Source organism: Cynara cardunculus, unplaced genomic scaffold (genome assembly GCF_001531365.2).
Source record: "Cynara cardunculus var. scolymus isolate 2C unplaced genomic scaffold, CcrdV1 Un_Scaffold_1524, whole genome shotgun sequence".
Taxonomy (NCBI): Eukaryota; Viridiplantae; Streptophyta; class Magnoliopsida; order Asterales; family Asteraceae; genus Cynara; species Cynara cardunculus.
Genome location: NW_020200790.1, coordinates 25,623 through 53,434, shown reverse-complemented (window position 1 = coordinate 53,434; position 27,812 = coordinate 25,623). Strand labels below are relative to the sequence as shown.

General features: G+C 38.1%; 2 protein-coding genes across 4 annotated transcripts; one reads left to right on the top strand and one right to left on the bottom strand.

Moving 5' to 3' along the window:
* LOC112502510 (potassium channel AKT1-like) lies at positions 1-22,537 on the top strand. 3 transcript variants are annotated; one of them, XM_025106457.1, is made up of 13 exons: positions 1-324; positions 416-524; positions 621-781; positions 4,798-4,855; positions 4,939-5,256; positions 6,076-6,321; positions 6,451-6,549; positions 6,730-6,762; positions 6,881-7,066; positions 8,615-8,833; positions 8,921-8,996; positions 9,696-10,283; positions 22,247-22,537. In XM_025106457.1, the coding sequence occupies exons 1-13, from the start codon at positions 101-103 to the stop codon at positions 22,534-22,536; spliced, it is 2,607 nt and encodes an 868-aa protein (XP_024962225.1). In that variant the 5' UTR covers positions 1-100; the 3' UTR covers position 22,537. The 3 variants fall into 3 exon arrangements, with proteins under 3 accessions (XP_024962225.1, XP_024962224.1, XP_024962223.1); XM_025106456.1 differs by having other exon boundaries at positions 416-781; positions 8,636-8,833; XM_025106455.1 differs by having other exon boundaries at positions 416-781.
* LOC112502511 (probable boron transporter 7) lies at positions 22,054-27,812 on the bottom strand. The gene is made up of 14 exons (XM_025106458.1): positions 27,709-27,812; positions 27,517-27,599; positions 27,195-27,387; positions 26,959-27,097; positions 26,689-26,854; positions 26,313-26,479; positions 26,009-26,182; positions 25,800-25,895; positions 25,588-25,704; positions 25,139-25,455; positions 23,821-24,097; positions 23,395-23,670; positions 23,067-23,152; positions 22,054-22,541 (listed from the first exon to the last, which is right to left on the bottom strand). The coding sequence occupies exons 1-13, from the start codon at positions 27,810-27,812 to the stop codon at positions 23,123-23,125; spliced, it is 2,139 nt and encodes a 712-aa protein (XP_024962226.1). The 3' UTR covers positions 22,054-22,541; positions 23,067-23,122.

Sequence of the window (27,812 nt, the reverse complement as noted above, 5' to 3'; positions counted from 1 at the left end):
ATGATCATCAGAAAAGATTCGTGTAATATGTGGAGAATGAAACGAAATAAAATCAAAGAGAATCATGAATTTAGGGTTTTGATTGTTGAGGCAGAAGAAAATGACGATCTTGAAAGGATCATGGGTTGGGGGAGCAAGATTTGGAGGAGGAAGCGGTGGAGGCGTCGCAGATGATTCCGATGAATTTGATTCTATTTCGAGAGATGAGCGTATGTCTTCCGTCCACAGCATCCGCAGCAGTATTCTCCCTTCCCTCGGTGCTCAGTCTACTCGGAACGTCAAGCTTCGTCCCTTTACTATCAACCCCTTACATCATCGTTACAGGTTTTCTCCTTTTCCTATGCTGTAATTGTTATTTGATTGTTTCTAATCAGGGTTATGAACCGTAACATGGAGTTACTTAGGTGAATTGCAGGATTTGGCAGGGATTTCTAGTAGTTCTTGTGTTTTACACGGCATGGGTTTCTCCATTTGAGTTTGGATTTCTAGATTCGCCGGCACGTGCTTTGTCAATCATCGATAATGTTGTCAACGGATTTTTTGCAATTGACATCGTCTTAACCTTCTTTGTTGCCTATCTGGATAAATTGAGTTTCCTTCTTATTGATGATCGTCGACAGATTGCTAAGAGGTATATTAAAACGTGGTTCTTTTTTGATGTTGTATCCACATTCCCTTCTGAAATTGCTCGGCGAATGTTGCCTGATTCCCTCAAACCATATGGCTACTTCAATATGCTTCGACTTTGGCGTCTTCGAAGAGTCGGTCAAATGTTTGCAAGGTAAAGTTATCAAGTATTTGTTGTCGTTCATGATAATTTTAATGGTGAATCTATTATATAGGTGTGTGGATCATTTTCTTTTGCCGCTCCATGATTGTTTCCTTTTTTAATATACTGAATACTGTATGTATTGCACTTCCCCATTTTGCTGCTGTTCCCATATTCCACAAACCAAACGAAATAAACCCAGAGTATAGCACTCGTAAAAGTAGGGTATGGGGAAGGTGGGACTAACACAAACCTTACCTCTACCCCAAATGGTAGACAGTTCTTTAATAGGGGTAAAAAGAAAGCTTGAAAGGAATTTTTTCAAAGGTTTAGAAAATTCTGGTAAGATTGTAAGGAGCTTGAGACTGAAATATTTTTAGTGGCATAAAAAAGCATGCAAAAAGCAAGAGAAGAGAGTGTAAAAGGTAAAAGAGGCAGGATAGAGCAAATGTTCTCACTTCTCATATTTATATTCATGATTGTGGCATGCAATTTTCTAGTAGTGCATATAGAAAGTTTTGAGTCTGTAATCATAGCTCATAAATTCATAATTTCATCATGGACATTCCAAAGACAGATTCTTCGAGTGATCAATAGAATTACTCTTTTGGTAAACTTAGTAGCATTTTATGTTATCTGTTCACTCACACAAAGAATTGCGCAAGTACAATGAAGCCATGAAGGTACTTTTTAGAGACTATTCTTTTATGACGTGAAGGTCATTCGTTCAAGTAATGGGAAATTCTCTTGGAAGTTCAAAAGGGAAAGGCTAGCGTCCCTTGCCAACCCTCTCAAACCGAGGAAAATTGGTGCTCTATGACACCTTTTTGGTATTGATAAACGTGCTATCAGGTTTCCTTATGTGAGAAAGGGGAGAAAATAAAGTATAGGATGTCCTAATAGTAAATATTGTAATAAGAGTATGGTTTTTTTTTGATAAAGTAATAAGAGTATAGTTGAGGCTATTTCGAAGGAAAGAGTGAGAAATTGGGATTTGATTTCTACGAAATTGGTGATCTCGAATTGTCGGAATCATTGTAATCTTTCAAGTTCGCTATCAAGTAGAAATGTTATTGATAAACGAGGATGTTCAACATTTGATGAAACAAATGGAATAAATGATTAACTTTCAAGAAGAGTCCTTACGGAATTTTTTGGGAGTAACGAATTCTAGACCAACGGTCAGGTGTGGGACAATGAGGGAATCTCGAAATCTAATCTCGGTGGACTCAAATTTCGTAACTCGTAAGGTAGAATTGCCAAGTTTTTATAGGATCGACCCAGATGGGTAGGTTTTGTGGCCAAGTGCTATTTTGTGTTACACTGCCTTGCGGAGCCACACAACACGAACCTCTTATATCCCATGCAACATGTATGGTCCAATGAGACGGGGCACATAGCCCACTATTTTACAGCTACCATAGTCCAATGTCCTGAGGCGTTTTATAAAAGGTCAATGTCCTCAGAAATATCTAAGCCTACCATGTCCCTCCTCAACTGTTCTTTTCTCATTCTTCTCCTTACCCCTTGACTATCATACTTTTGGTTCTTCTCACTGGTGTCATCTGTCTCCTATGTACGTGTCCAGACCACCCAAGTCTTCCCTTCCTCAGTTTATTCATGATAGACGCAATTCTCAACTTTGCCTAAAAGGCCTCATTTAGTATATTGTTAATATGGTCCAACCACACGTCCACCTTAGTATTCTCGTTTTTGCATCTTCCATCTTCCTTTAATGGCCTTCCTCATTGCCCAACACTCTGACCGGTACAACATAGCTAGTGTGATGGCCACCATGTAGAATTTCCCTTTGTCTTAGGCGGTACTATTTTCTTGCACAACACTTCCGTGGCAACTCTCCACTTTAACCACATTTCACTAATCCTCTGTGTTACATCATCCTCGACCTCTCCATCCTTTTGAATCATAGAACCTAGATATTTTGAATGTGTCTGTCTGGGGTATCCTTTGATCCCTGATGTTGACTTCTACCTTCACGTCTTTCCGTACGTTCTCTGTTGAAGTTGCACCATAGGTGCTTGGTCTTGGAACATCAAATATGCAACCCTTATGTTTCAAATGCCACCCTACATGGTTCTAGTCTCTAGTTCACTTCTACCCTCGACTCTGCTAGCAACGCAATGTCATAAGCAAATAACATGCACCATGGGACACTTCCTTGGAGTTTTAGTGAATGCATTTCAGGGAGAAGCTTTGTTGTGGTTTCAATAGAAAAATCGACACCGATCCCTTTTGCATTTGGAATAACTAAAGAGATGAGCAAAGAGGTTACATAAAAGATTACTCTTCGATCTCTTTGAAACCATGAATACAAACAATTTATAGACCAGCTGCTACCTAATAAAAGGAAAGATTGAGAAAATCACTCTTGATATCAATCAGTGATTTCCTCATTAAAAAGATATTCACACATATTTATAGCTAGATATAATCAATTCCTAATATACTTTCCAGCACTCCTTCACAAGCTGCGGAACGATATCAGTCATTCCCAGCTTGCCAACTAAAACTTCGAATTCTGGTTTGGTGCTTTGATCGAACATGAGAGATAAGAATTGTCCTTAAACCAGTTTCATCTTTTATAAAACCTTCATCAATTCTCACATACTTTATTTGCCATGTTGGACAGGATTGTGAACTATACTGATTGCTGATTTTTTGTCACTGTATAGCTTCATAGGACCATTTATAGGGACCTTTAGGGGTTTGTGAACTCACCTAAAGGTTCCTATAAATGGTGAGTTCACAAACCCCTTGAGCAATTGCCGGTACAACAGTGCTTCTTACAGATTGCTTTTTTGCTTCGCCAAAATGACTAGATTTCCCCACCCTTTTTTGCAATAGCCTATTGTGGATTTATTGTCTTAAACATCTCGTTCCTTTTCATTTTAAAACGAAATTCCTTTGTCTGGAGTTTCTTTGAGGTACTTTAAGATTCTGTTGGTTGCTTCCAAATGTCTTTTAGTAGGACAATGCATAAACTAACTTATTACACCCAACTGTGGGTAAGATCGGGCCTTGTGAGTGTGAGATATATTAGTTCTCCCACCAATCTCTGGTTTCTGCCTCGATCTACTAGAGAGTCATCGTTGATGACCATTTGCTTCTAATTTCTTTCCAATGGTGAAAGAGTAGGCTTGCAAACACTTTTTCCAGTTTCTCGTAGCAAATCAAGGTTAGAACCAGAAGCCCTGGATTTTGGCAGAATACTGAGGGAGCTCTGAGACGGTTGGGAAGATCTGTTAAATGGAAAGGCTTGGCAGATTTGAAACATCTTGGGAAGAGATCATTATGTGCTACAACAGTTCCCAAGTTTCACAAGGTGAGACTTTTAGGGAGGGGTATTGATCAACCTGCTATCAGATTTACTTACATGAGAAAGAGGAGAAAATAAAGGGTGGGGGAGAGTATAGTTGAGGGTAGTAAAAGTGAAGTTCAGTATACTCAGTTAGAAATGTGAGGAAAACGTGAAAACTGCCAGATCCCTAGAGAGAACCAGCCTCTTGATTTGTGGAAGTCGTAATTATTCAATTTGGCTAAGGAAGTAAGAAATTTCAGTATCATGCATCGTGTTACCTTAGGAGAATCAATGCTAAATTACTTTAAGATGAACTTATTATAAACACTAGTAAAAAGGCTTCAACAGCCTATCTGTTAGAGGAGGTATCGATTATAATCACTTTTTTTTTTATTTTCCGCCAAGGAATGGTTTGATGGGTCAGAGAACAAGTTGTGTTGTTGTGAGATACCAAAGGGCCTTTGGCCTAGCGGTATGTGAGTCTTTGGCCTCCTAGGAGGTCAAGGGTTCAAACCTCACCAAATGTGAGGAGGGTGTGTGAGTTTATTTGTTCTATTTGCCGTATATAAATATTATATACTTCAAAAAAAAAAAAAAAAGTTGTGAGAGTAGCAACATTGGTTTTTTACTCAATATGTTAATTTAGTGCGAGTGATGTTGAATACTGAATTCTTATTTTTTGGTTTGTGCGCTGCATAATTATTAAAAGATTGGAGAAAGATCGCAACTACAACTATGTCTGGATTCGATGTGCAAAGCTTGTTTCCGTAAGTTTACGTATGTATTGTGTTCTTTGTATGCAGTGCATTGAACAAAAGTTTCCTGATCAAGGTTTTGTTGTTTTTTCTAGGTTTCACTCTTTACAGTTCACTTGTCTGCCTGCATATTGTATCTTATTGCCCACCGCTACAAGGATCAAACAAATACATGGTTGGCAGCTTCCTCTACTGACACAAATAAAGAAAGTCTGGCAATACTTTATATAAAATCAATTTATTGGACTACCACCACAATGACTACTACTGGCTATGGTGATATCCATGCTGTCAATTGGAAGGAAATGATATTTTGCAGCTTCTTCATGTTGTTCAATATGGGCTTGAGTGCATATTTCATTGGCAACATGACCACACTAATTGTTGAAAGGACTGGTCGAACAAGGAAGTTTGTAAGTGATTTTCTCCAACATATAACTGAGCCACAAAACGTGTTATGTACTCCCTTCGTCCCAAAATAAGTGTGCATATTTCTATTTTTGTTTGTCCCAAAATAAGTGTTCACTTTCAAAAGTAAGTACACACCTTCCAATTCTACTCTTAATTATGAGATGGAGAAATTCATCACTCACTCTATTATTAAGGACAATTTTTATTTAGTAAATTAAAAGGTGTTTATTTTTGGACGGAGAGTAGCTTTTTATCACACTTACTGACTTCCAAAATACAAACTTCAGTTTGTTTGTGACAAAATAGTCATATTTCGATACACACTGATGATCAAATGCTAAATTTCTATTAGAATCAAGTGAACCGGATGATTACAGAAGGTATCGAGTGAACTTCTCACCTTTCTAGAGCCCAAGTACTCTCCTAAGGCTTTCACTCAAAACACACAAAAAATGGAACCATACCCACTCTCCTCGGAGGCCTTATTTATGCTAGGTAACTGTCGGAGCCCCCTTATTTATGCTAGGTAACTGACTAGTGCCTTGCTCTACCTACTTGTGCCACAGCAGTAAGCACTTGTACATTTCTAGTACAACCTACCATATTTGACTTGGTTGAAGTGAATACCCCAACCACAGCCACCTATATTGTGACCTTTTGACTTGACTACCACACTAACATCTTTCTGTGTCATATTTCTTTTGTTATTACACACAGATTAGTTATTACGTTTTAATAGCTGACTGGAGCTCTTTTTGGCAATTGGTTGTTTTTTTGTATGTTATATTGAGACTGAGGTGTGGATATGTGTATCTTTGTAGAGAGAGACGATTCAAGCCGCATCAGGCTTTGCACAAAGGAACCACCTACCTGCCCGCCTGCAAGATCAGATGCTTGCTCACTTATGCTTGAAGTACCGAGCCGACTCAGAATGGGTGCAGCAACAAGAAATTATTGATCTGCTCCCGAAAGCCATTCAATCAAGTATTTCAAATTTCCTCTTCTATCGCTACGTTGATGAAGTTTACTTGTTTAATGGAGTGTCAAATGATATGCTGTTTCAACTGGTACGGACTACTATTAGCCTTTTATCCCTTCATGTGTTTTTCTTTTTGGGACTGAGCTTCAGTAAATGATTTAAATTTTCACTCCCTTTTTTATAATGAATCCCTTATTTTGATTGCATCTTCTTGTAGGTCTCGGAGATGAGAGCTGAGTATTTTCCACCCAAAGAAGATGTGATCTTGCAAAATGAAGCTCCCACAGACTTCTACATTTTGGTGTCTGGTGCTGTGGTAATCTTCTTTCCTTGAAAACATTCAATACATGAGGAAATAAAAATAAAATAAATAAATAAATAAATAAAACTACTTACATAAGGTAAATAGGCTTTAAGGCTAATCCAATTCTTGTTTGGTATTCATATTCAAACATTTTTACTTAAAAATAACTTCTGAATTGGATTTTTGAAACAGGAACTAATTTATAAGAGAAGTGGAGTTGAACAGGTAGTTTACAAATTGACATGTGTATATTTTGCGTATCTCAATTCATTTTTAATTTTATTTATCTTTGTGTAAAAGCTTGGCCTAAAATAATGGAATTTCTGTGCAAGAATGTTTCTAGGTTGTTAGAGAGTTAAAGAGTGGAGATGTCTGTGGTGAAATCGGTGTGCTTTGTTATAGGCCACAAGTTTTTACTGTTCGCACAAAACGATTGAGCCAGCTGCTAAGAATGAATCGCACTCAATTTCGGAACATTATCCAAACAAATGTTGCAGATGGCACTATAATCATCAACAATCTTCTTCAGGTATCATTTCCCTGCTATAAATGATTTTAGTGGTTCTTGTTTTAATGACAAGATAAGAATATGCATGCTGGCCTTGTCCAAGTTGTTGGAACTTGTTCAGGATAGTGTATGCCGGTAGGGGTCCAGAGTTTAAAACCTAATCTGGTAGGTGTATGCCAGTGGGCGGGTGGCAAAAGCTTCACCACCTTTACTCATTGACAGAATGCAAATACAAGTGAATATATTCATCAATGAATATATAGTATATATTTGTTGATGAATATACTCATTGATAGTTTTATATAGTGTATTATTTATCAATGAGTATACACTCTAGAATCAGTTCCTTGGTTCTCAAGTTATGTGTGGTTCTCACATGAATCCTCCCATATATATATATATATAGGCTCTGGTCCATGTGAGCACAGCAGAAATTTGGGAACCATGAGAACATGTATATTCATTGAATATTATAAAGCATTTGACAAAAACTCTTAAAAACCATTTTTTATACATGAAGTACAGTTTATTGATGCATATTACTTAAAATTCAAGATTACAAGTAAATTGTGTATAAGTACAACTTATTAAAGCTCCATGCTTGAATTCGTGTAACTAACTGCAGATAAACATAATCAAATACAGGATAAACATTTCATTTTAAATATAAAGTATAATTAGGATAATCATTGAGTTCTAACAGAATACTTAATTATCATCCTTATAAAAAATATATTATTAAATCAAAAATAAATTACTTCGTTATTAAATCTAAATTAAATATTAATAAAAAAATTGAATTAAAGGAATTACACAAAAAACAAGAAATTTTAAATAGTTAGTTTGATACTAATATTGATATATTTATTTTTAAAATTTTATGATATCTTCCATATTATATCTTATTTAAAAATACAAAATTATCCCTTTCTCAAAACCACATAAACACCGTATTAAAACATCTACAGAGACGGAATAAAACAAAACATTAAAATCGATATATTTTTCACTGCATTGCACGAGTGTTCTTCTAGTATTCATTGATGCAAATATACTATCAAATATGTATTATGTATGCAAGTATATATGCATTGGTGCATATACTCACTGAAATTCATTAGTATATATGTATCAATGAATAGACAGGTTCTCACAATTATCAATTTTTTTGTGGTTGTCACATGAACCGACCCCTATATTTATAGCAAATTGGATGCAAATGCAATGTACTTTGGTCTAATTCTTATTTTTTGTAACATACTATCAAAATCTTATATTGGTATCTCAAATATGACATCTTAAACATTTAGGTACCTTGTTTACATATGAGAATTGCATGAAAATGCAACGTACTTTAGTCTGATTCCTAGTTTGTGTAATGTATTTTGATCTAAATGTTTGAGACATCACATATGAGGTACCAAAATGAAGGTTCTGAAATTACATTATACAAAATAGGAATCAGACCAAGGACGTTGCATTTTCATGCAATTTGGCTATATTTATGTTAAATTTAATTTTGAACAACCTTGATACCAATGCCAGTGTGATTATTTTTTAGTTGTTAAGGTTTTTGGTGATATTATGCAGCATTTGAAAGAGAAAACAGACCCAATAATGGAAGCAATATTTGTAGAAACAGAGAATATGTTGACTCAAGGGAGGATGGATGTGCCTCTGAGTTTATGTTTTGCAGTATCAAGAGGTGATGATGTGTTGCTACATAAATTGCTTAGACGAGGTGGCCTTGACGCTAATGAGATGGACAGTGCTGGACGCACAGTTTTGGTATTATGCAATTTCTTCTCTTTTTCCAGACTCTCACACTTGTCTAAACGAAAATAGATTTTCATCTTTTTCTGTTTATTTTTACAGAATCTTGCAGCGGCCAAAGGAAGTTTAGAATGTGTGCTTTTACTCTTAGATCATGGAGCAGATGCAAATAGAAGAGGTATCTTATAACACATCTTATCGTTACTTCACTCTACAAAACTTACCTTTAACGATGTCCCATGAAAATAGAAGCATTTCCAAGACAAAAACAAACTAACTTAAAATGAAATCAGCCTATTTGAACCAGAATTTGCATAGTTTGGGCTGCTATGTGCCAAGCAAAATTAATGATGGGCTGAAAAGGTTGATAGTTTGGGTGCGAATCTACGACCAAACCTATTATCCTTCTATTAATATTTGTTTCATTTTTTATACTTGTTTTGTGTCAAAAACCCTTTTTTTTCTTGCGATACAAGATAAATATGGATGGGAAAAAGGAAGTAGAAAAGAAGGTGTTTGGACCCAACCTAACTCGATCAGTTTGGGCCTTGATCTCATTTGGCTCATTATTCAATCTGATGCAACCTGCCCTTTTTGCTACTTTACCTTTTGGTAATTTTATTTTTCTAATCTAAATAACTTGTTGAAATATTATTGATGAGTCCTTAAGATTCACTTATTTTGTCATCGTTGAAGGAAGTTGAAGATATTTGGTTGATAGACCTTCTCTCAAATTATGTGTCCGGTCAAATGTTGCAATTCTCATGGGACATGGATATCACACATAACATCTTGTAACACCAACATATGTTTCAATGATCTTCAACTTACATTATACAACCATGCAATCATAGTTATTAGTATTGTGGTGTTGCAGACTCCGAAGGAAATGTTCCCCTGTGGAGTGCAATTGTGGGGCGAAATGAATCTGTAATTAAATTGCTTGTAGACAATGGTGCAAAGTTAACATCAGGGGATGTGGGTGAGTTTGCTTCTTATGCAGTTGAACAAAACAGCATAGATTTGCTTAAAGATATAATCAAACATGGTGGGGATATTACACTCCGGAACAGTATGGGAACTACAGCACTGCACAAGGCCATTTCTGAAGAGAAAACAGATATAGTCGAGTTTCTAATCAATAATGGAGCCAGCATTGACACGCCTGATGTGCATGGGTGGACTCCACGGGATTTGGCAAACCATCAGGCACATGAAGATATTCTAGAATTGTTTGCCAAGTTGCCTGCACCTAAAGACAAACCTGCTGGCGTCAAAACCAAGCTTGATGGTGCATCATATCTTAAGAAGTACCAGAGTGAGCCGAGGATGCCTCTTCCTTTTCCCACTGAAACACCAAGGATCTCATCTGCCGGCCCGCAAGATAGCAGGAGACGTCCCGCCGATGACTTCAGTAATTCTGTTTTTGGAATCGTGTCATTTGCTAGTAGGAAACAAAATGCAGGTATGCATTTTCTCAAAACATCCCTACAATTGTCTCACTTTATGTTCATAGCGGTTTTTTAATTGTTGATCTTATACGATGCTTATATATAATCCTTACACGAACCACCTACACAAATTTGAATTTGAACCCAAAGGTGTCAATAGGTAATCCATGTGATATATGAAGACCGAGCACAATTTGATGATAAAGGACATGATTAAAGTCAAGAACTGAAATTGAATGCTTGATTGAACGACAATGGACACTACAACCACTCCAAACTCAACCCCAGCATTTGAGAGGCTGGTCTTGCCCTCAAAGACCTCACAGGTGTGTTTTTAGAACAATTCTCATGTCCCTACCAGCTTCCCCTCCCCACGTATTTGTACCCAACATAACCTACTCCGCTACTTATGAGGAAAATTACAAAAACATCCCTACGCATCTTGACTTATACAACACATTTCCAATGTTTGGAAAATACTAGACTCATCAATACTCACCTGCCACAGATTCACCTTGTCCTCAAGTTCAAAAGATGTAGCTTCAAACAAAGGCAACCCTTTCCACTTGCTCAACACTTCCAACACACCCTCTATTTTTTGAAAGGCCGATTGCAACACCTCCTCAGGTTCCATCATCACCATCTCCAAATTGGCACTTAGTTGAGGTGGCAGATTGGTTGAAGAAGAACAATTCCCTATAGCCTGTTGTAGTTGAGATACATGAGAAACCGAGTGAATCTTTGCCTACGGGGGTAGCTCAAACCTGTATGCCACTTGCCCCATCCTTGCCAACACCTTATAAGGACCATAAAAATGAGCCGCCAACTTATGATTATGCCCGAGAGGTCTTAGTTTGAGGTAAACCATATCCCCGACCTCAAAGTGTACCTTCTTTCGATGTTGATCCGTATAAAGTTTCATCTTGTTGAGCTTTTAGCAGATAATCCTCAAATCATCCATAATATCATCCATTTCACGTAAAAATTGTTCCACCACTCGTACCATCGTAGATTACTCCATAAATGTAACAAAGGATGGGGTATCTGGTCCATATAATGCCTTAAAGGGAGAACACTTGATCAAGCTATTGGTAGTGTTAAACCAATACTCGGCCTAAGATAAAATCTTCATCCATTGCTTTGGTTAATCTGACATAAACTCAACACAACCATTCACCATCTCAAACTGCTGCACGTGGTGAATGTCAATGTGGCCTCTTGCAGTGTTAAAATTTACCTTAGATTGCAAGGTGGATATGCCGAATATGTAACTACACAAATGATTTCTATGGTCCCAAAGCTAGTAGAAACAACCCAACAACAAATGATCCAGATGATGCAAACTAGCTCAAGTGAAGAGATACTAACCACAATGTAAATATCAACTAGATATGCAACATCCAAGCATATACACATGTTCACAACCATGTAACACGAGTATTTAACGTGGTTTCACTATCGATGTGATAGTAAGCATCCATAATACACACTAGGAAAATTAGGTTAAAGAAATCGAATGGTTTGATAGAAGATATAGACAATGGTTACAGAATTGCTGGCTTTCGAGACAGTATTCTCCCAAGGCTCTCGCCTGAACTAAACACACAAATCAGAATGAATCCCCCTCACTCTCACACCCCTTATTTATGCTTAATACCACCGACTTACTACCCAAGCATTGTCCTCTTGTACCAGAGCACTAATTGCTTGTACTTTCCTACCACAAACCTATTAATCTTGACCCTTTGACACAGCCTACCACTACTATTGCCTATTTGACTATTTAACAATTTAACTGGGTATGACAATACCCGCCCCCGAACTTTCACCTTGTCCTCAAGGTGGAAGAAAATGAAAATGTCGATTCCAAAGGCTACTGTTTGTGGTCGTGGTGGTTATGGTTGATTGAGCATTGACTTTAATCCGTCAAATGGATTATAGATGATCATTTGCGTACTGAAGGATCGTCCAACATTTGCTTTATAACCCATAGCAACAAGCTTAGCCACGACCATGTGGTTAGTGGTCAAAGTACAGACGTACCAAACACTACCTTAGCGATCATTTGGGAAATAGTTAGCGGTCTGCAAATAGCGGCTTGGAACCGCTATTTCAGATCATAGCGTTATTTCTTTCGTGATCATTTTTTTGTTTTTGGGCTATTTTGAGTGGGCTGTTTAGGCAATGACATGATCTTTAACCCTGTCCGGAGGCGGCTCCTTAGGCAAAAGGAACACTATTTCCTCTCCCTCCTGCTCCCACATAGTCATAAAGCCAAACTTCCCCAACACTCCATTTCCTTCTTGTTTCATGGTTCTCCCTTCACTTTCAAATCTACTAAAGTTTTTACATCAACAATCATTGGTGATTTCTCCTTCCAATTTAGACCCCGATAAGTAAATGATCAACTTATCACCCTTCCTTTCAGAGGAATTCAAAAATGCTATGATGACTCCGTTGCTTTATTTATTATATTTTTTTATCTGTGATTCAACAATCTCAAAGTTGCTTTTTTATTTGATCAAATAAACGAAGGGAAAAAGAATCTTGTTTTTTTCGCTCTATAAATATTGTTATGAGACCTCTGGTGTGACAAAAAGTTTGTGAAATAGCACCTATACATAACAAGATTAAGTGAATATCTAAAATTGTGGTCATTTTATTTCTATCTTTCCATACACAATCGAAGAATGGAACAATAGTTTGGATAGTGTGTACCTGGCGTTTGATGTCGATCTATCGCCAATTTTGAATATTCCATCGACCTTCGATCAATTAATGACCGGAATAACAAAGCGGTGAGAAGCGAGTTAGGAACACACGCTTACAACCAATTTGGTATATTGAGTCCATTAGGCCAATGACGTCCTCGACTATTGCCACTTGTGGGCTGGATCAGTCCTGATTCCCATTTACGCCATCGATTTTCATAGATTCCCTAATCGACTTGGGAAAGAATTCCTAATCGAGATATATTCATCCACCGTATTGTTGAGAAATTAGAGAAAGCTATGTAGAGAGAATTGAAGGAATCTTATTTACGAAATTAAGACTAGCTTTGCAAATGAGGATAACCCAACTATTTATAGGTAACAGTCAAGATACGCAAAATAGAAAAAAATAAAACTAACTATTTCAATTAAAGCTACATCTAACAAATCTCCACCTTGGCTTTAATTCTAGTACAAAAATTTTACTTCCAGCTATCAATGTTTAAGAGATCTAGACAATGCCTAAACTTATTCAAAGAAACTGGTTTCGTCAGTGCATCAGCTGTATTGTCATCAGTCTTCACTTTTCGAACGTATAAAATGATAACGAACATCTATATGTTTCGTTCTCTCATGATGCACCTGGTCTTTTGCAAGACAAAGAGCACTCAGGCTGTCACAAAAAACTACAATCTGATCTTGATGAAACCCAAGATCTCCAAGCAAACCTTTAAGCCAAATCCCTTCTTTTGCAGCCTTCATAAGAGCCATGTATTTAGCCTCTGTTGTAGACAAAGGAACAAACGGCTGTAACGTTGCTTTTCAGCTCACTAAGGCATCTCCAACAGTGAACACGTATCCCGTTAATGATCACCGTGTGTCAAGGTCAACTGCTTAATCAGAATCTGAAAATCCAGCCACAATAGAATCTCTTTCTCGTCCATAAATATGAGACCTACATCAGCTGTGCCTTTTAGATAACGAAAAATACGTTTCACGGCAACCCAATGTTCTTTCCCCGGATTAGCCATGTAACCTGAAACAACACTAACAGCATGAGCCATGTCAGGTCTAGTGCAGACCATGACATACATAAGACTTCCTACATCATTAGAATAAGGAACTTTGCTCATATACTCCACCTCAGCCTCGGTTTGAGGTGCCAAAGCCACTGATAATATGAAATTTGCCAATGAATGTGTGCTCATAGACTTTGCAGAAGCCATACCAAATCGAGAAAGTATCTTCAAAATGTAACTTTTCTGTGACAATAAAATTTTACGTCTAGATCTATCTCGGATAATCTCCATATTGAGAATCTATCGAGCAACCCCTAAATCTTTCATGTCAAACTTAGAATTAAGGAGTCTTTTTAACTTCTTAATTTCAGTCATATCACGAGCCGCTACTAACATATCGTCCAAATAAAGTAGCATATACACATATGACCCATCAACACCTTTCTTATGATATATACAACTATCATCAGGGCTTCTAGTAAAATCATGACTCATCGTAAAGTTGTCAAAACGTTTATACCACTGTCTCGGAGATTGCTTTAACCTATAAAGAGATTTATTGAGCTTACAAACATAGTTTTCTTTACCTTGAGCTACAAAACCCTCCGGTTGACTCGTATAGATTTCCTCTTCAAGCTCACCATGTAAGAAAGCCGTTTTGACGTCCAATTGTTCCAACTCCAAATTTGGTTGTGCTATTAATGCCAACAACACCTGAATGGATGTATGACGCACCACCGGCGAGAATTTCATTATAATCAACCCCTTGCTCTTGGCTATAACCTCTAGCCGCCAAACGAGCCTTGTATCTCACACTTTCAGCTCCCGGCAGCCCCGTTTTTCGCTTAAAGATCCACTTACTTGTGAAAGGATTCCCTTCACTCATGGCTGTTATCCATAGATCAACCTCCTTCGTTGTGATTGCTTCTTTGTTAATAGATGGCTCAAAGAACTCCATTTCTTCAGCAACTTGCAGAGCATAGGCCACCATGTCATCGAAACCATATCGAACTGGTCTACCAACTTGTCTTCGAAGCTTACCTAATGCTATAGAGCGAATATCTGCAAGTTGGTGCCGATTTTAATGTACAACAAGTTCTGTTTAAGGCGAGTTACTGCATTGTTCAACAGTATTCTCGCCTTCATCGGGACCATTTAACTCGTACTCCACCTGTTCGGACACACTCTCCTCTTGAACACTTGGAGTAGATGAACACCTCACCCCACATAACATACACTCCTCATCAAACACTATGTCACGGCTGAGAATCACCTTTCTTTTATCAAGAGACCAAATTTTGTAGCCCTTTACTCAATTCCGTATCCCATAAACAGCCTCGTCTTTGATCTTGGTTCCAATTTTCCTTTACTAACATGGTAGTATGAAGGACAACCAAATATTCTTAAGCCAGTGTAATCAGCCGACTTACCGAACCATACCTCAATAGGAGTTCTACAATCAATTTCCGTTGTCGGGGATCTATTTACCAAGTAGCAAACCGTGTTTAACGCTTCTGTCCAAAAACTTCTATTCAACCCTGCATTTGATAGCATACATCTCACTCTTTCCAGCAACGCTTTATTTATCCTTTCGGCTACTCCATTCTACTGTGGAGTGTGCCTAACCGTTCGATGCCTTGCAATTCCTTCATCTTTACAAAACCGGTCAAACTCACTTGAACAAAACTCCAATCCGTTGTCCATTTGCAGCTGCTTTATCTTCTTCCCAACTTGATTTTCAATGAGAACTTTCCGATCTTTAAACTTCTCAAATGACTCACTCTTATGCTTCATGACGAATACCTAAGTCATCCTAGAGTAGTTGCCAATAATCAAGGGGAAGTAACGACCACCACCAAGTGAAGGAACTTGCGAGGGACCCCAACAATCGAGTGTAGGTAATCTAAAGTCGACTTGGTTGTATCGACAACTTTTGAGAAACTCACTCTCCTTTGTTTTCCAAATATGCAATGCTCACAAAAGCCCAATTCAGCAACTCTATGACCTCCAAGAAATCCTTTCTTGCTAAGAATTACCATGCCTTTCTCACTAACATGCCCTAGCCTCATGTGCCACAGATGTGTCAAATTTGACTCATTCTTTACAGAATTAATGGGCTGGTGCTGCTGATCCAACAATCGTGCTACCTTCTAGCACATACAAGGTACCTCTCTTGACTTCTTTCATCATTACTAATGCACCCTTAGTGACCCGAATTACTTCACCCTCACCGGTGTACTTGAAGCCTTTTGAGTCGAACACTTCCAAAGAGATTAAATTTTTCTTCAACCCGGGTACATGACGAACATCTGTTAGAGTTCTCACTGTCCCATCATGCATTTTAATGCTCACCAATTGCAAGCTTATCATAAGTGTTATACCAATCCTTATGTAGTGTCATGTGAAATGAACATGCAGAATCAAGAATCCGTACCTCTGACTGTCTTTTGCAATCAACCACCGAGAGCACCAAATCAGCCTCCGAACCTGAATCATCTTTTGCTACAGCAGCGGATCCTTTTGACTTTAGTTTTGCACACTCATTTTTCCAATGACTCGATTCTTTAGGACAGTGGCAACTATCCCTTGGGTTTCCACTTGGACCTCTAGTCTTCGATCTTGATCGGCCTCTAATTTTCCACTTCCTTTTCCTCTAGTCTCGATTTACCACCGACAAGCCAACCGATTGAATTTCGGAACTACTTCCTGAAGCTTTATGTCGCAACTCGTGAGTGCAAACTTGAACGAACTTCTTCCATTGTAACTGTGTCTCTACCAATAACGAACGAGTTGACAAAATTCTCATATGAAGTGGGCAACAAAAACAATAAGATGAGGGTGACATCCTCATCTTCAAGCTTGACTTCATCATTCTTCAAATCCATAAGAATGGAGTTTAACTCGTTAAGATGTTTCTTCAAAGGCATTCCCTCCTCATGATGAGAATAACCTTTGCTTTAACAACTTGTTCGTTAAAGACTTGGTCATGTAGAGACTCTCTAGTTTCTGCCATAAAGACGCATCAATCTCCTCATCAGCAGCTTCATAAATCACCTCATCTGCTGAAGACAACATCATGGTAGAGTGAACCTTCTCGTCTTGTTGTGCAAACTCAAATTCAGCCTTTCACAAGCCTTGTTGTTTTAGGAGAGCTCTCATCTTTATTCTTCATAAGCTGAAGTTATTCTTTCCTGTAAACTTGTCTATCTTGATCATTTGTGGATGCATTTTCTGGAAATCTTGAAAGAACTATGGTACAAGATTCAATGTTGAGCAATCAAGAACAAAGATCCAGACTAATCTTCAAAAGAGTTGACAATTTCTTAGTTGGCTGTTAAAAATGGGTAATCCAAAAATTGATCCCCAAAAAACGACCATTCAAGAAATCAAAACATCAAGGTTGACTACTGGACACAAGTCGATACCAACAAATGAAACACTCAACGACGAAATTGATTGAAGAAGAATAAATTTAGACCGATGAATTTTAGAGATTTGACTGTTGATGTCGTTTTCCTCAAATTGACTGCTGAAAATGGTCAATTCACACCATCGATTTCAGAATTGTGATAAATTCCACCTTGACTCGAACACCAAAATAGACCCAATCGATTGCCCACAGAAGGACGATTAACGAAAGCGATGAAGCGACTGAAGGGTTTAGCGATCATCGAATAAAAGGAACCCTAGGCTCTGATACCAGTTTGTTGAGAAAATTAGAGAAAGCTATGTAGAGAGAATGGAAGGAATCTTATTTACGAAATTGAGACTAGCTTTGCAAATAAGGATAACCCAACTATTTATAGGTAACAGCCAAGATACGCAAAACAGAAAATAATAAAACTAACTATTGAATTTCAATTAAAGCCACATCTTACACGTAGCAATCCGAAACGACAGAGTGTACATGTCAGGACAGGCGTATTTGGATCTGAAAGCGAGTAGGTCTTCTCCCGTTCTCTCGTTCTGGTCTATTGGCCGGTGGAATTGTTGCTGATTTTTCGTTGTTGATGTTGAACAAATTACTAGATGCTCCAACCCGTATAAGTTATCGCTATAATTCCTTATTATCCTTGTCTTCATCTCCATAAATCTCATCTTCTTCATAATCTTCCGTCTTCTCTTTCTTCATGATCCGCAATTCGTGTTTTAACGAACTCATCGTTGATTGCATTGAACCGAGGGTTTCCAACATCTTTTTGGTTGTTAATAGCACATTCTTCAAGATCTTCTGCTCTGATACCATTTTGATACACATTACAGTTCAAGAAATCGAATGGTTTGATAGAAGATATAAAGAATGGTTACAAAATTGCTGGCTTTCAAAAGGCGAGTACTCTCTCACCCCTTATTTATACTTAATACCACCGACTTACTAACCAAGCATTGCCCACTTGTACCATAGCACTAATTGCTTGTACTTTGCTACCACAACCTATTAATTTTGACCCTTTGACACAACCTACCACTATTGGCTATAACAACCCACCAAATTTTACTACCACCAAGGAGATTACAATACAAAGACCTTTAGATTCAAGATCAACCAAAGCTTCAAAATATAGCCAAGAACACATTCACCCTCATCTATACTATACTATACTATAAAATAAAAGGAAATATCTAAACCACAAGGGTGGTGTCTGATTGGTTTGACCTTGGGCTCCAAAGGTCAAAAGTGCCTGGAGGTCCTAGGTTCAAATCCAAGGAGGAATAAAAATCCCCTTGTGGCCATGGAGGTTCAAATGCGGTGACTCCGGGCTACCTGCTTACTTTGCAGGTGGTCACCCTGAGATTAGTCGACTCACATAACGGGTTGGATATCCACGTTCATAAAAAAAAAGAAATATCTAGAGAGAGTGAAAGTGATATAGTGTGTTGAGGAAGCTAGCAAAACAGAACAAATTGGAGTGGGAGAGGGACTTCCTGATACATTTTTACCAAGACAAAATATAAAATTTCACAATCATATATGGTATTAAAAGTCTTGTAAATTAAAACAACAAAAATATCTTAAAATGACAAACTAACATACAAAATCCACTTAAATGGAATCATTCTTCTCTGACATTGTTCGAAACAAACTCTTCAACAGGTTCTTCACAATCAACTTTCTCCAATAACTCATTAAATTGAAAGCTATGCTGTTATATCGGTCAGAATACGAAATATCGGTYAGGACCGATATTCGATATATCGGTGATATATCGGTGATATATCGGAAATAGCGGTTAACATAATATTTCTTAGAATTATATATATAATATGCATTAATTAGAGTTTAGAAATATAGTTTCAAAATTAAAATAAAACATCACATCATCTAAAGTGTTCAAAAACAAGCTAATCGCAAGCAATAGGTTCGGCATCCGAGTCAATATCATTCAATACATTCACTTCTTCATTTAGGTTAGCTTCCCAATCTTCCTCTTCTTCCCCTTCATCTCCAACATGATGATGATGATCATCATCTCTATAGCGCTCCCTTTTACTTCTTGTATTTGGTCCAACTTCTTCATTACCTCCCATTGCTTCTCGTACATCCGACCAAAGGAGGCCATCTCTTGCATCCACAAACTCTTGGAGCTCAACATCGGTTGGAACCACCCAATCATCATTTTCTTCAACATCTCTCAAGAAAATAGGATTTGAAGACTTGCTATCCTTAAGAGATTTGTAGCGCCTCTCCAATATCGCTAAAAATCGCCTCAAAATATCGCTAAAAATCGCTAAATATCGGAAAATATCGCCGATAATATCGTTCCCGATATTTGAGTTCCGATATTTTTTCTAGGAGCGATATCCGATATATCGCGATATTAACAGCATAGATTGAAAGATTAGCATATAGGAGAAGTTTACTGGTTGTTGTTTACCTCGAGTTCCCAAGAAACCCTAGCTCCCTCAACTCTCAACTTTTCTGTGTGTTGTAGTGCCATAAACAATGAGAATTTGTATCATGACGAACGATGTCAATCCAAATGCATGCGAGGTTGATCGTCGAACAAGAGAGAGAGAGAAATGGAGAGCCATAATGAGGAAGATCATTAAACAAGGTCGTGCTTGGTGATTCAATCATAAAATTAATCATTGGGAAACCAAATATGAATGGGACTAGCATACTAGTAGAACTCGATCTTCAAATCAAAGAACTAAGAAGGAATTGCAGAATTTGCAGCCATAATTATGAATCGACGAATCGGCAAATTTGGTAGAAGAGGGAAGGGATTGGGACATTGGGCTAAATTGATAAAACATTATAATTGTCCAAATGGGCTAAGATAAAGGGAGAATGCCGAAGGAATTGAACTATGGGCTAAAAATCAAAATATATATAATTGGGCTCCAAAAAAATTCCGAGGCCCCAAAAATTCTGGGGGACCTGTTCGGAATCTCACATTGGTATACCCTCCGTCCTGGCTCTATTGGGCGCCCAAAAGTTGCCAGCTGAAAAGGGCACATACGACCTAGTTTAGGCAGACTTGCACGGAATGGGCACAAGTGAAGGTGCGGGAGTCACTGTCGAAACGCTAGAGCGATTTTGGCGCTGGCACTATTCCCAGCTCTAGCCGTCCAACCCCAAAAAATACTTATTTTTCTTTTGTTATTTTTGTAGAACATCATATAACTGATCTGTTAATATCACAACATGATTCATTTGTGGAAGCCCTTTTCCCGACACCAAACGTCCCAAATATGCTAAGGGGCTGTTTATCAAAAAAAATTATTAAGTTCTGTATGGATAAATTTGTCTGTCTGGATAAACGGGTGTTGTTTATTTTTTTTTATCTGAACCAACAGTCTGAATAACATAAATGACCGATTTACCCCCAATATTAATTATTTGAACATCAAAACAAAAAATCATAAAGAGGCCGAAGATGGAGTGTCTCATATGGGAAGGAGGCGGTGCTTTAAATAAGGTAGGGGTGTCATTTTTGTTTCTGAATGGGGACAACAAACCATTTCTATCTGTGCGATTAAGCCGTAAGTAAACAACCCAAATGAGCTGTGCGAATAAGCCAGATAAACCAATAAGCCTAATTAAGCCGCAAGTAAACAACCCCTAACTCTTGCCGACCAAACTCACATTTTTTGAAGTTGGCATACAATTGGTTGTCTCGCAAAACCGCCAATACCACTTCCAAATGACGCTTTGTGCTCGTGTTCTTATTCATCTCTACTACACACCAATATGTCATGAAAACAACACCAATTCAAACTTTCGAAAAAAGGTGTTAATATTCGATTCATCAATGCTCAAGTGGCCGGAGCTTTCGCATCACCATCTCTGCAGAAAGCCGTCTTATGAATATATGTGTCTGCCATTCGAATCTAATGATAAAACGACTTATATCAAAACTTGGAGAAGATAAATTCCCCATATAACTCATCTAATAGCTCTTTTGATTACCGAAATGGGAAATTTATCTGGAACCATTCCAATAACTTAGGTCCTTTACTAGCAATGCCGGACTAGAAAATGAAATCTGGCTATGCAAAATAATTTTGGTTGCCATTCGGCCTTCTCATGTGCAACCATCGCAGAGCATCCGTCATCTTCAAAGGAAATCAGCCATTCCTCAACCTTCCTCTTCATGTTTGTGGTGATTTATGTCAAAATATCTCTTTGCTTGTAGAATCCATTCATCCATTGACTCGTCTACCCCTCGTCATATATTAGGTGAAAGATGTAGTAATAGTCTAACGTTCTCAGGTCTCGACATTATAGGACACGCTTGGATTGTATTAAGGAATAGAAATGCTTCAGTACCCAATATTTGGTAAATGGCTCATTCCATTAAAAGAGACCTAGCATCCCCAATTTTTTTTTATTAACCTGGATATCCAACCCGCTATGCGAGCCCACTAATTTCAGGACGACTACCTGCTTTGCAGATAATTCGGAGTCACTGCATTTGAACCTCCGTGGCCACAAGGGGATTTTTATTTCTCATTGGATTTGAACTGGGACCTCCTGGTACTTTTGACTTTTGGAGCCAAACTCAAACCAATCAGGCATTCCCTAAATTTTGAGTAAACATAAAAGTAAATGATTATGTTTCAATCACAAAACTTTATTAAAAAGAGACACCATTACAGAATTCCTTAGTAACTTATGATGGCCCAATTGTTTCTTTCTAAAGCTGTATCTGAATTTTGAGCACAGATCAATAATCTTCTTTCTTTCTTTCTTTCTTTAGCTTCTGCTGTGTGTCTAATAGATTACATTATGTGATTATGCAGCTGAAATGGGGTATATGCCATCACCACCGCCTCCATATGCTGCGTTGGAACGAATGCCTCAAATCGTCAGAGTAACACTTTGTTGTCCGGAGAAAAATGACGAAGCTGGGAAACTCATACGTCTTCCTGAAACCCTCCAAGAGCTACTGGATATCGGCTCCAAGAAATTTTCTATTTCTGCTACAAAAGTTATAACTAAAAACGGAGCTCTTGTTGAAGATATAAAACTCATCAGGGATGGCGATCATCTCATCGTTGCTACTGACGATTGGTTCTTTACCAAAACTTAGCCAAGCTGTATGTATGTATATCATGGTAAGAGTTATTATTCTTATCCTCTTACTTTTCGTTAGTAGTTTTAAATGACCGACCACATACATACATACCACAACGTTAGAAACAGATACGGATTCGTTATAGGAAGTAGAGTATAGCAGCAGCAGCAGCAGCAGCAGCATTGTTAAGATGTATTTATCTAATCTAGCCATAGATATATAGATAGATATCTAGCTTTGTTTCTCCATTTCAAATTCTTCTGTTTAGAGGATTTTATCTATTATGTACTTGTACAAACAGACAACCAGAATAGATATTATCAGATGAAGAGAAGAATCTTGTATGTTGTAATTATTATTACTAAAGCATCTCTCTATTCTAAATAGATAAGCATTATGTTGTATATCATGAGATCAAAAGTGTTGGTTACCTCTCCATAAATTAGAAGAAAAAATCAAAAATGTATCTTGCTTTGATAAAAGGTTTCTTGTAATTGCTGCTAATTTATGTTTAAAATGGTGTGCTTCCAACCTGGTTAACTTACTTTGACCAAAGAATCGTGGGTAGACGTACTACGAGTTAAAATCGGCTGCAACTTCTCTACGCCGGTGAACCGTTTTGTCGGTGAACCTGAAACAGTGTCACAGTTGCATTAGTTAGAGAGGTTAGGGTTCAGGAGCTAAAATATAAGGCAGCAGAGTTCTACGATAGATGGTTGTTAATCTTGGTCCTTTTTGCTCACACTTCTGCATAAGTTGGGGTTCTTTTTCCCTTCTGAGTAGAAGACAGGTCTACTCAAACCCTACTTTTAGGGTGGGATATATTGGTTTGGTTTGTATATGTTTTGAGAGAATGGAAGGTATTTTACTAACATGAAGCATCCTATCGTTGAAGCTTGCTCTTAGCTTCAACTCCCCTCTGTGTGTCGTCATTTCCTCCGTATTTACATGAAACTGCCTATCGTTGAAGCTGGATCTCAGCCTCAATTCGCCTCTGCGGGTTGTCAGTTCATCGGAACCAACATGAAATTGCCTGTCGTTGAAGCTTGATCTTAGCTTCAACTCGCCTCTGCGTGTCGTCATTTCGTCCAATATCTCGGCTGAGTCCATTTCGAAGTCATTCTCCATGCTTTCATCACATCCTTCCCTCTGTTCATCCAAACATACAAACATCAATACCTTTTAGTCTCAGATAAAAGCGTATATAATATATTTTGATATTATTAATATTAAATGGTTAAATGTGGAAGATGATGGTGTTAGGAAGATTCACATTCACCGAGGATGAAATAGGCGTACCCGGGAAAGACTCATGCTTTGAACTGGACGCCCCATGTATTCTTCGTACTCAGATGCATCTAGTTCCTGGAGATGTTCACCTGGAAACAACTTGGGAAGAACATGCTCTCGAATGGGTATGAGCAAGAAGAATGGCAGAGGAAACAATATCCCGCCTGTCGGTATCCATGTGATTCCATAACAAATCAAGAAATACACGAGTTGGAAGACCGTGAACTTTGTTATGTATTTGAATGGCACCGACTCCACGTACGATGCATGAAGCGATTCTAAGACTCTGCTCACACAACCCACAATAATATCAGTTTATAGGAACAAAACTTAACGAACCCAATATATCTCAAACAGAGGTAAAGGTATTAGGAGGTAGGATGTATGGTTGTATACAGAATTTAACTTTACACCCCCCCTCCCCCAAAGGGGTAGAGAGGCTACTTCTTGAATACCTCGGTTTGCAAAACAAGAATTAATAGGAAACAAGTGCGGTAAGTAGCAGAGAAATGTATGCAAACAAGCAACAAGTACCGTGTGATAAAACAAACTACTAAAGTGGGAGGAAAACTACGTTTGATGAACAATAAAAGCAAGTGGGGTGTGCACTGAGTAATCCGATCCAATTAGAACCAACCGACCAGAGTTTGATATCAAGTTGTAATTTGATCGGATCGGATCCAAAGTTTCAACTTCTAAATTGGATAAGTCGGTTCTTGTATTACATTCTAGAGTCCAACAAAACCGATCCAATCCAACTATCATCCATTAAATCACCATTATAATAAAATAAATATATATAATGAATAATATTTAACGGCGCCCTCTTCGAGTTTTTTATTTGTATGTAGTGTTTTTTAAGAAATTATGAAAATATAGTAGTTGGTTGGTGGATTAATTGGTTGAAACTGGATGGATCCAATCGGATCCGATAGATAACCGACTTTAATGTCCAATGGATGGTACTAATCCTATCTAATAATCCATTAGATTGATTTGTCCGTTGTCTACTCATTGGATTGGATCATGCAAATACCAACACTCAATGGACGATTGGATTGTATCAGATTCACCTAAATCAATTGGATTTCAACCTGTAACTCCCCTAAAAAGCAAGTAGAACTAAGGTTGGCATACAGTAAAAAACATGAAATACTAAGGCTGACAAACAATAATGGATCCCACAAGTAGATGCACAAATAAGATGTGGAAGATAAAAAAAACTAACACCGCCCTCTGTCTAACATAGGACTCTTGGTAACCTAAAACATGATATTCAACTTACCATAAGATTTCATTTTTGGAGTGCAGAGATATTTCAACTTACTTGTAACGTCGGCCAGCAGGGATGAAAAAGAGCAACAATCTCTCCCAGAACTGATTGCCAGGAAGACTATCAATGGACATGTAGGCAAAGTATCCCCACAGAACCGAGGTGGGTATCATTCTGATAGCAGGAATAGCAAAAACTGCAAGCCCCACAAGCATGGATTGCAGCAGATTCGTCACTCGTTGCTCGTTAACTCGGACAGGCAAATAAGCCTCTATATGCTTATCGGGATCAAACTTCCCTTTTGCATCTCCTCCATCATCACGATTCATTACAGCTTCCTTTAAGTTCTCCAATTCCTTATCCACAACACTCTGCAAACAAACAAACTCAGCTTTAATAAAAGACTAGGAACATGTTTTGTACCCTGCGAGTGAGTAAATTCCAAAAATTATACTCTAAATCCCATAGAAATGATCACAAAATTGTCTACAAAGAGAAGATACATTTGGATGAGGTTCCATTTCAACGAAAACGGCATGCATCCTCCCAAAGATTTCTGAGTTGCTTGCTTCCAGCTTTATGCCTTCCTTGGCACACTTCACCATCTTATTTCGCATCATCTATCATGACATTTAAGAATAAAAACCAACATTCATTCAATTGGATGAAATTATTTCGTTAAAAGAAATAGGAAGTTTGGTTTTGCATGTCTAACCTGTCTTTTGAGAACCGAAAGACTCCTTGTATGCATGGGTGATTGTGGGAGAACCCCGTTTGAAGGGGGGACGCCAATCAAACCACACATCAAAGTCTGAAATAACAAAGTGGCGGATAAGGCATACAATATTAGCAAACAAAACAGCTGCAATACCTAGGGTATAAAACTGAAATCAATGGGAGATGAACATGATTTAAACAAAATACCATGATCCCAAGCAAAAAGACATCGTAATGGTAAGCAGATGGGTTTTTAAGATTAAATTCCTTCTGTTGCGCCATTTGTGCAGCTACACTATGATCAAAAAAGTACAAGGCCGCTATCATCACAGCTGGTATTATGGCAGTAAAAACATGAACTGCTGGAACTTTTGCCATATCCTGCAGTAATACTATCATTCAATTTTCGATTGCTACCCCATTCAGATAGGGGAAATATAGTGTATTCAAAATGTGGAAGCCTATGTATCGTTGATTCGTTTCAACATTGTTTTCCTTGCCATTTTTTTACCTTGATGACCGTCCAATGTGATAAAGATCCAGCTTCCCATGGAAGAGGACAGACGAGCCTCCTTGGAACATCATGAGGAAGGTCTGCAGGCTTGGCATAAGATACTGCTGTCCACACCACGACCATGAGTGGAACCCCATAGTCTGCTATAAAACTTCGAAGCCACCCTGTACCAGAACAGTAAAAACTACATCAGATACCAAACAATAAAAATGGCACAAGAACCATTATGTTATTGCAACTCCCCATTTTGAGGCTGGCCCAGTAACCTTCAAATCAACTTAAAACCATGCTGACAATTTTGGTAGCCACAATTTTGAGATCACAAGGAGCTTACAAGTCTAATTTTCGACGGATTGTTATAGTTATCATTTACCTGTACCATAACGCCAAGACCTAGCACCTCTACTCTTCATGGCAGTAATGAGAATACCAAAGGAGAAAATGACCGCAAGTAGACCATTTGTATAAAGCCAATGAAACTGGTACTGCTCTGCTGTACCGTTTTCTCCCTTTGGGACACCAAATTCACTGATTACTCCCTACATTTCCAACATAAACCAAGTTGAAGGAAACAATCCCAGGCTAACCACACCCCACATAAGTAGCAGCTTTGAGAAAAGGGAAAACAAATGCATTTGCATACCCGAACAGCCTCTTGCATAAAAAGCACGGAGATCAGCATGCCAAAAAGCTCCCCCGCAACCCTTGTAAATCTTGTGATGAGCGTGCATGCATTTAGTATAGCAAGAATGCACAGCATAACAGCAGTCCATACACAGACCCTAACACAAATATAACAAAGATATCACCACAAATGTGATGGGAAAAGAACCCAATGCTTATTAGACTTAAAAGAATATAAGCTCAGGCTATGCATACCAGCCTGCCCATGCTAGAAACAGTTCCTTCCCCAATTCTGGTCTTCCTTTGGCAAAACCATACAAGTAATTGTACATTATTACGGTAGGTTCGGCAACTCCTAATATCAAAAGAGGCTGCCCACCAAAAATCGCGTGGATAATTCCACAGATAGCAGTAGAAGTGAGAGTTTCGACTGAACTTAAGGTTCCATCTGCCCTCAAAGAAAAAACTCAGGGTGAGATTGAGAGATCCCTGATCTTGAAACCAGATCAAACTAGACAACGGAAGACCACAAAAAAAAGAAGAACATCTGTTTAAACTGTAATGATAAAGCAGGTACCTGTATCCCTATTCAGCTGCTCACCGAATGCAATGACCGGAAGAGCGGAAGCAAAGAAGATATATGCTGTTGGAGCTAATATTCTGGAGGATTAGCAAAACAAATCAAATGACATAAAGCTGTGCAAGTACTCAATTCTCATATGCATTGCATTGTAAGTTGAAACCAAAGATAAGTAGACGAACAAGAGACCTCATTCCTGAACAGAGTGCCCCGATCCATTCTTGCTTGTAACACTGCAATCTCCCTTGAAAATCCTTCTTAATCCCGCTAAAGGGTTTTTTGTGGCGATCCAT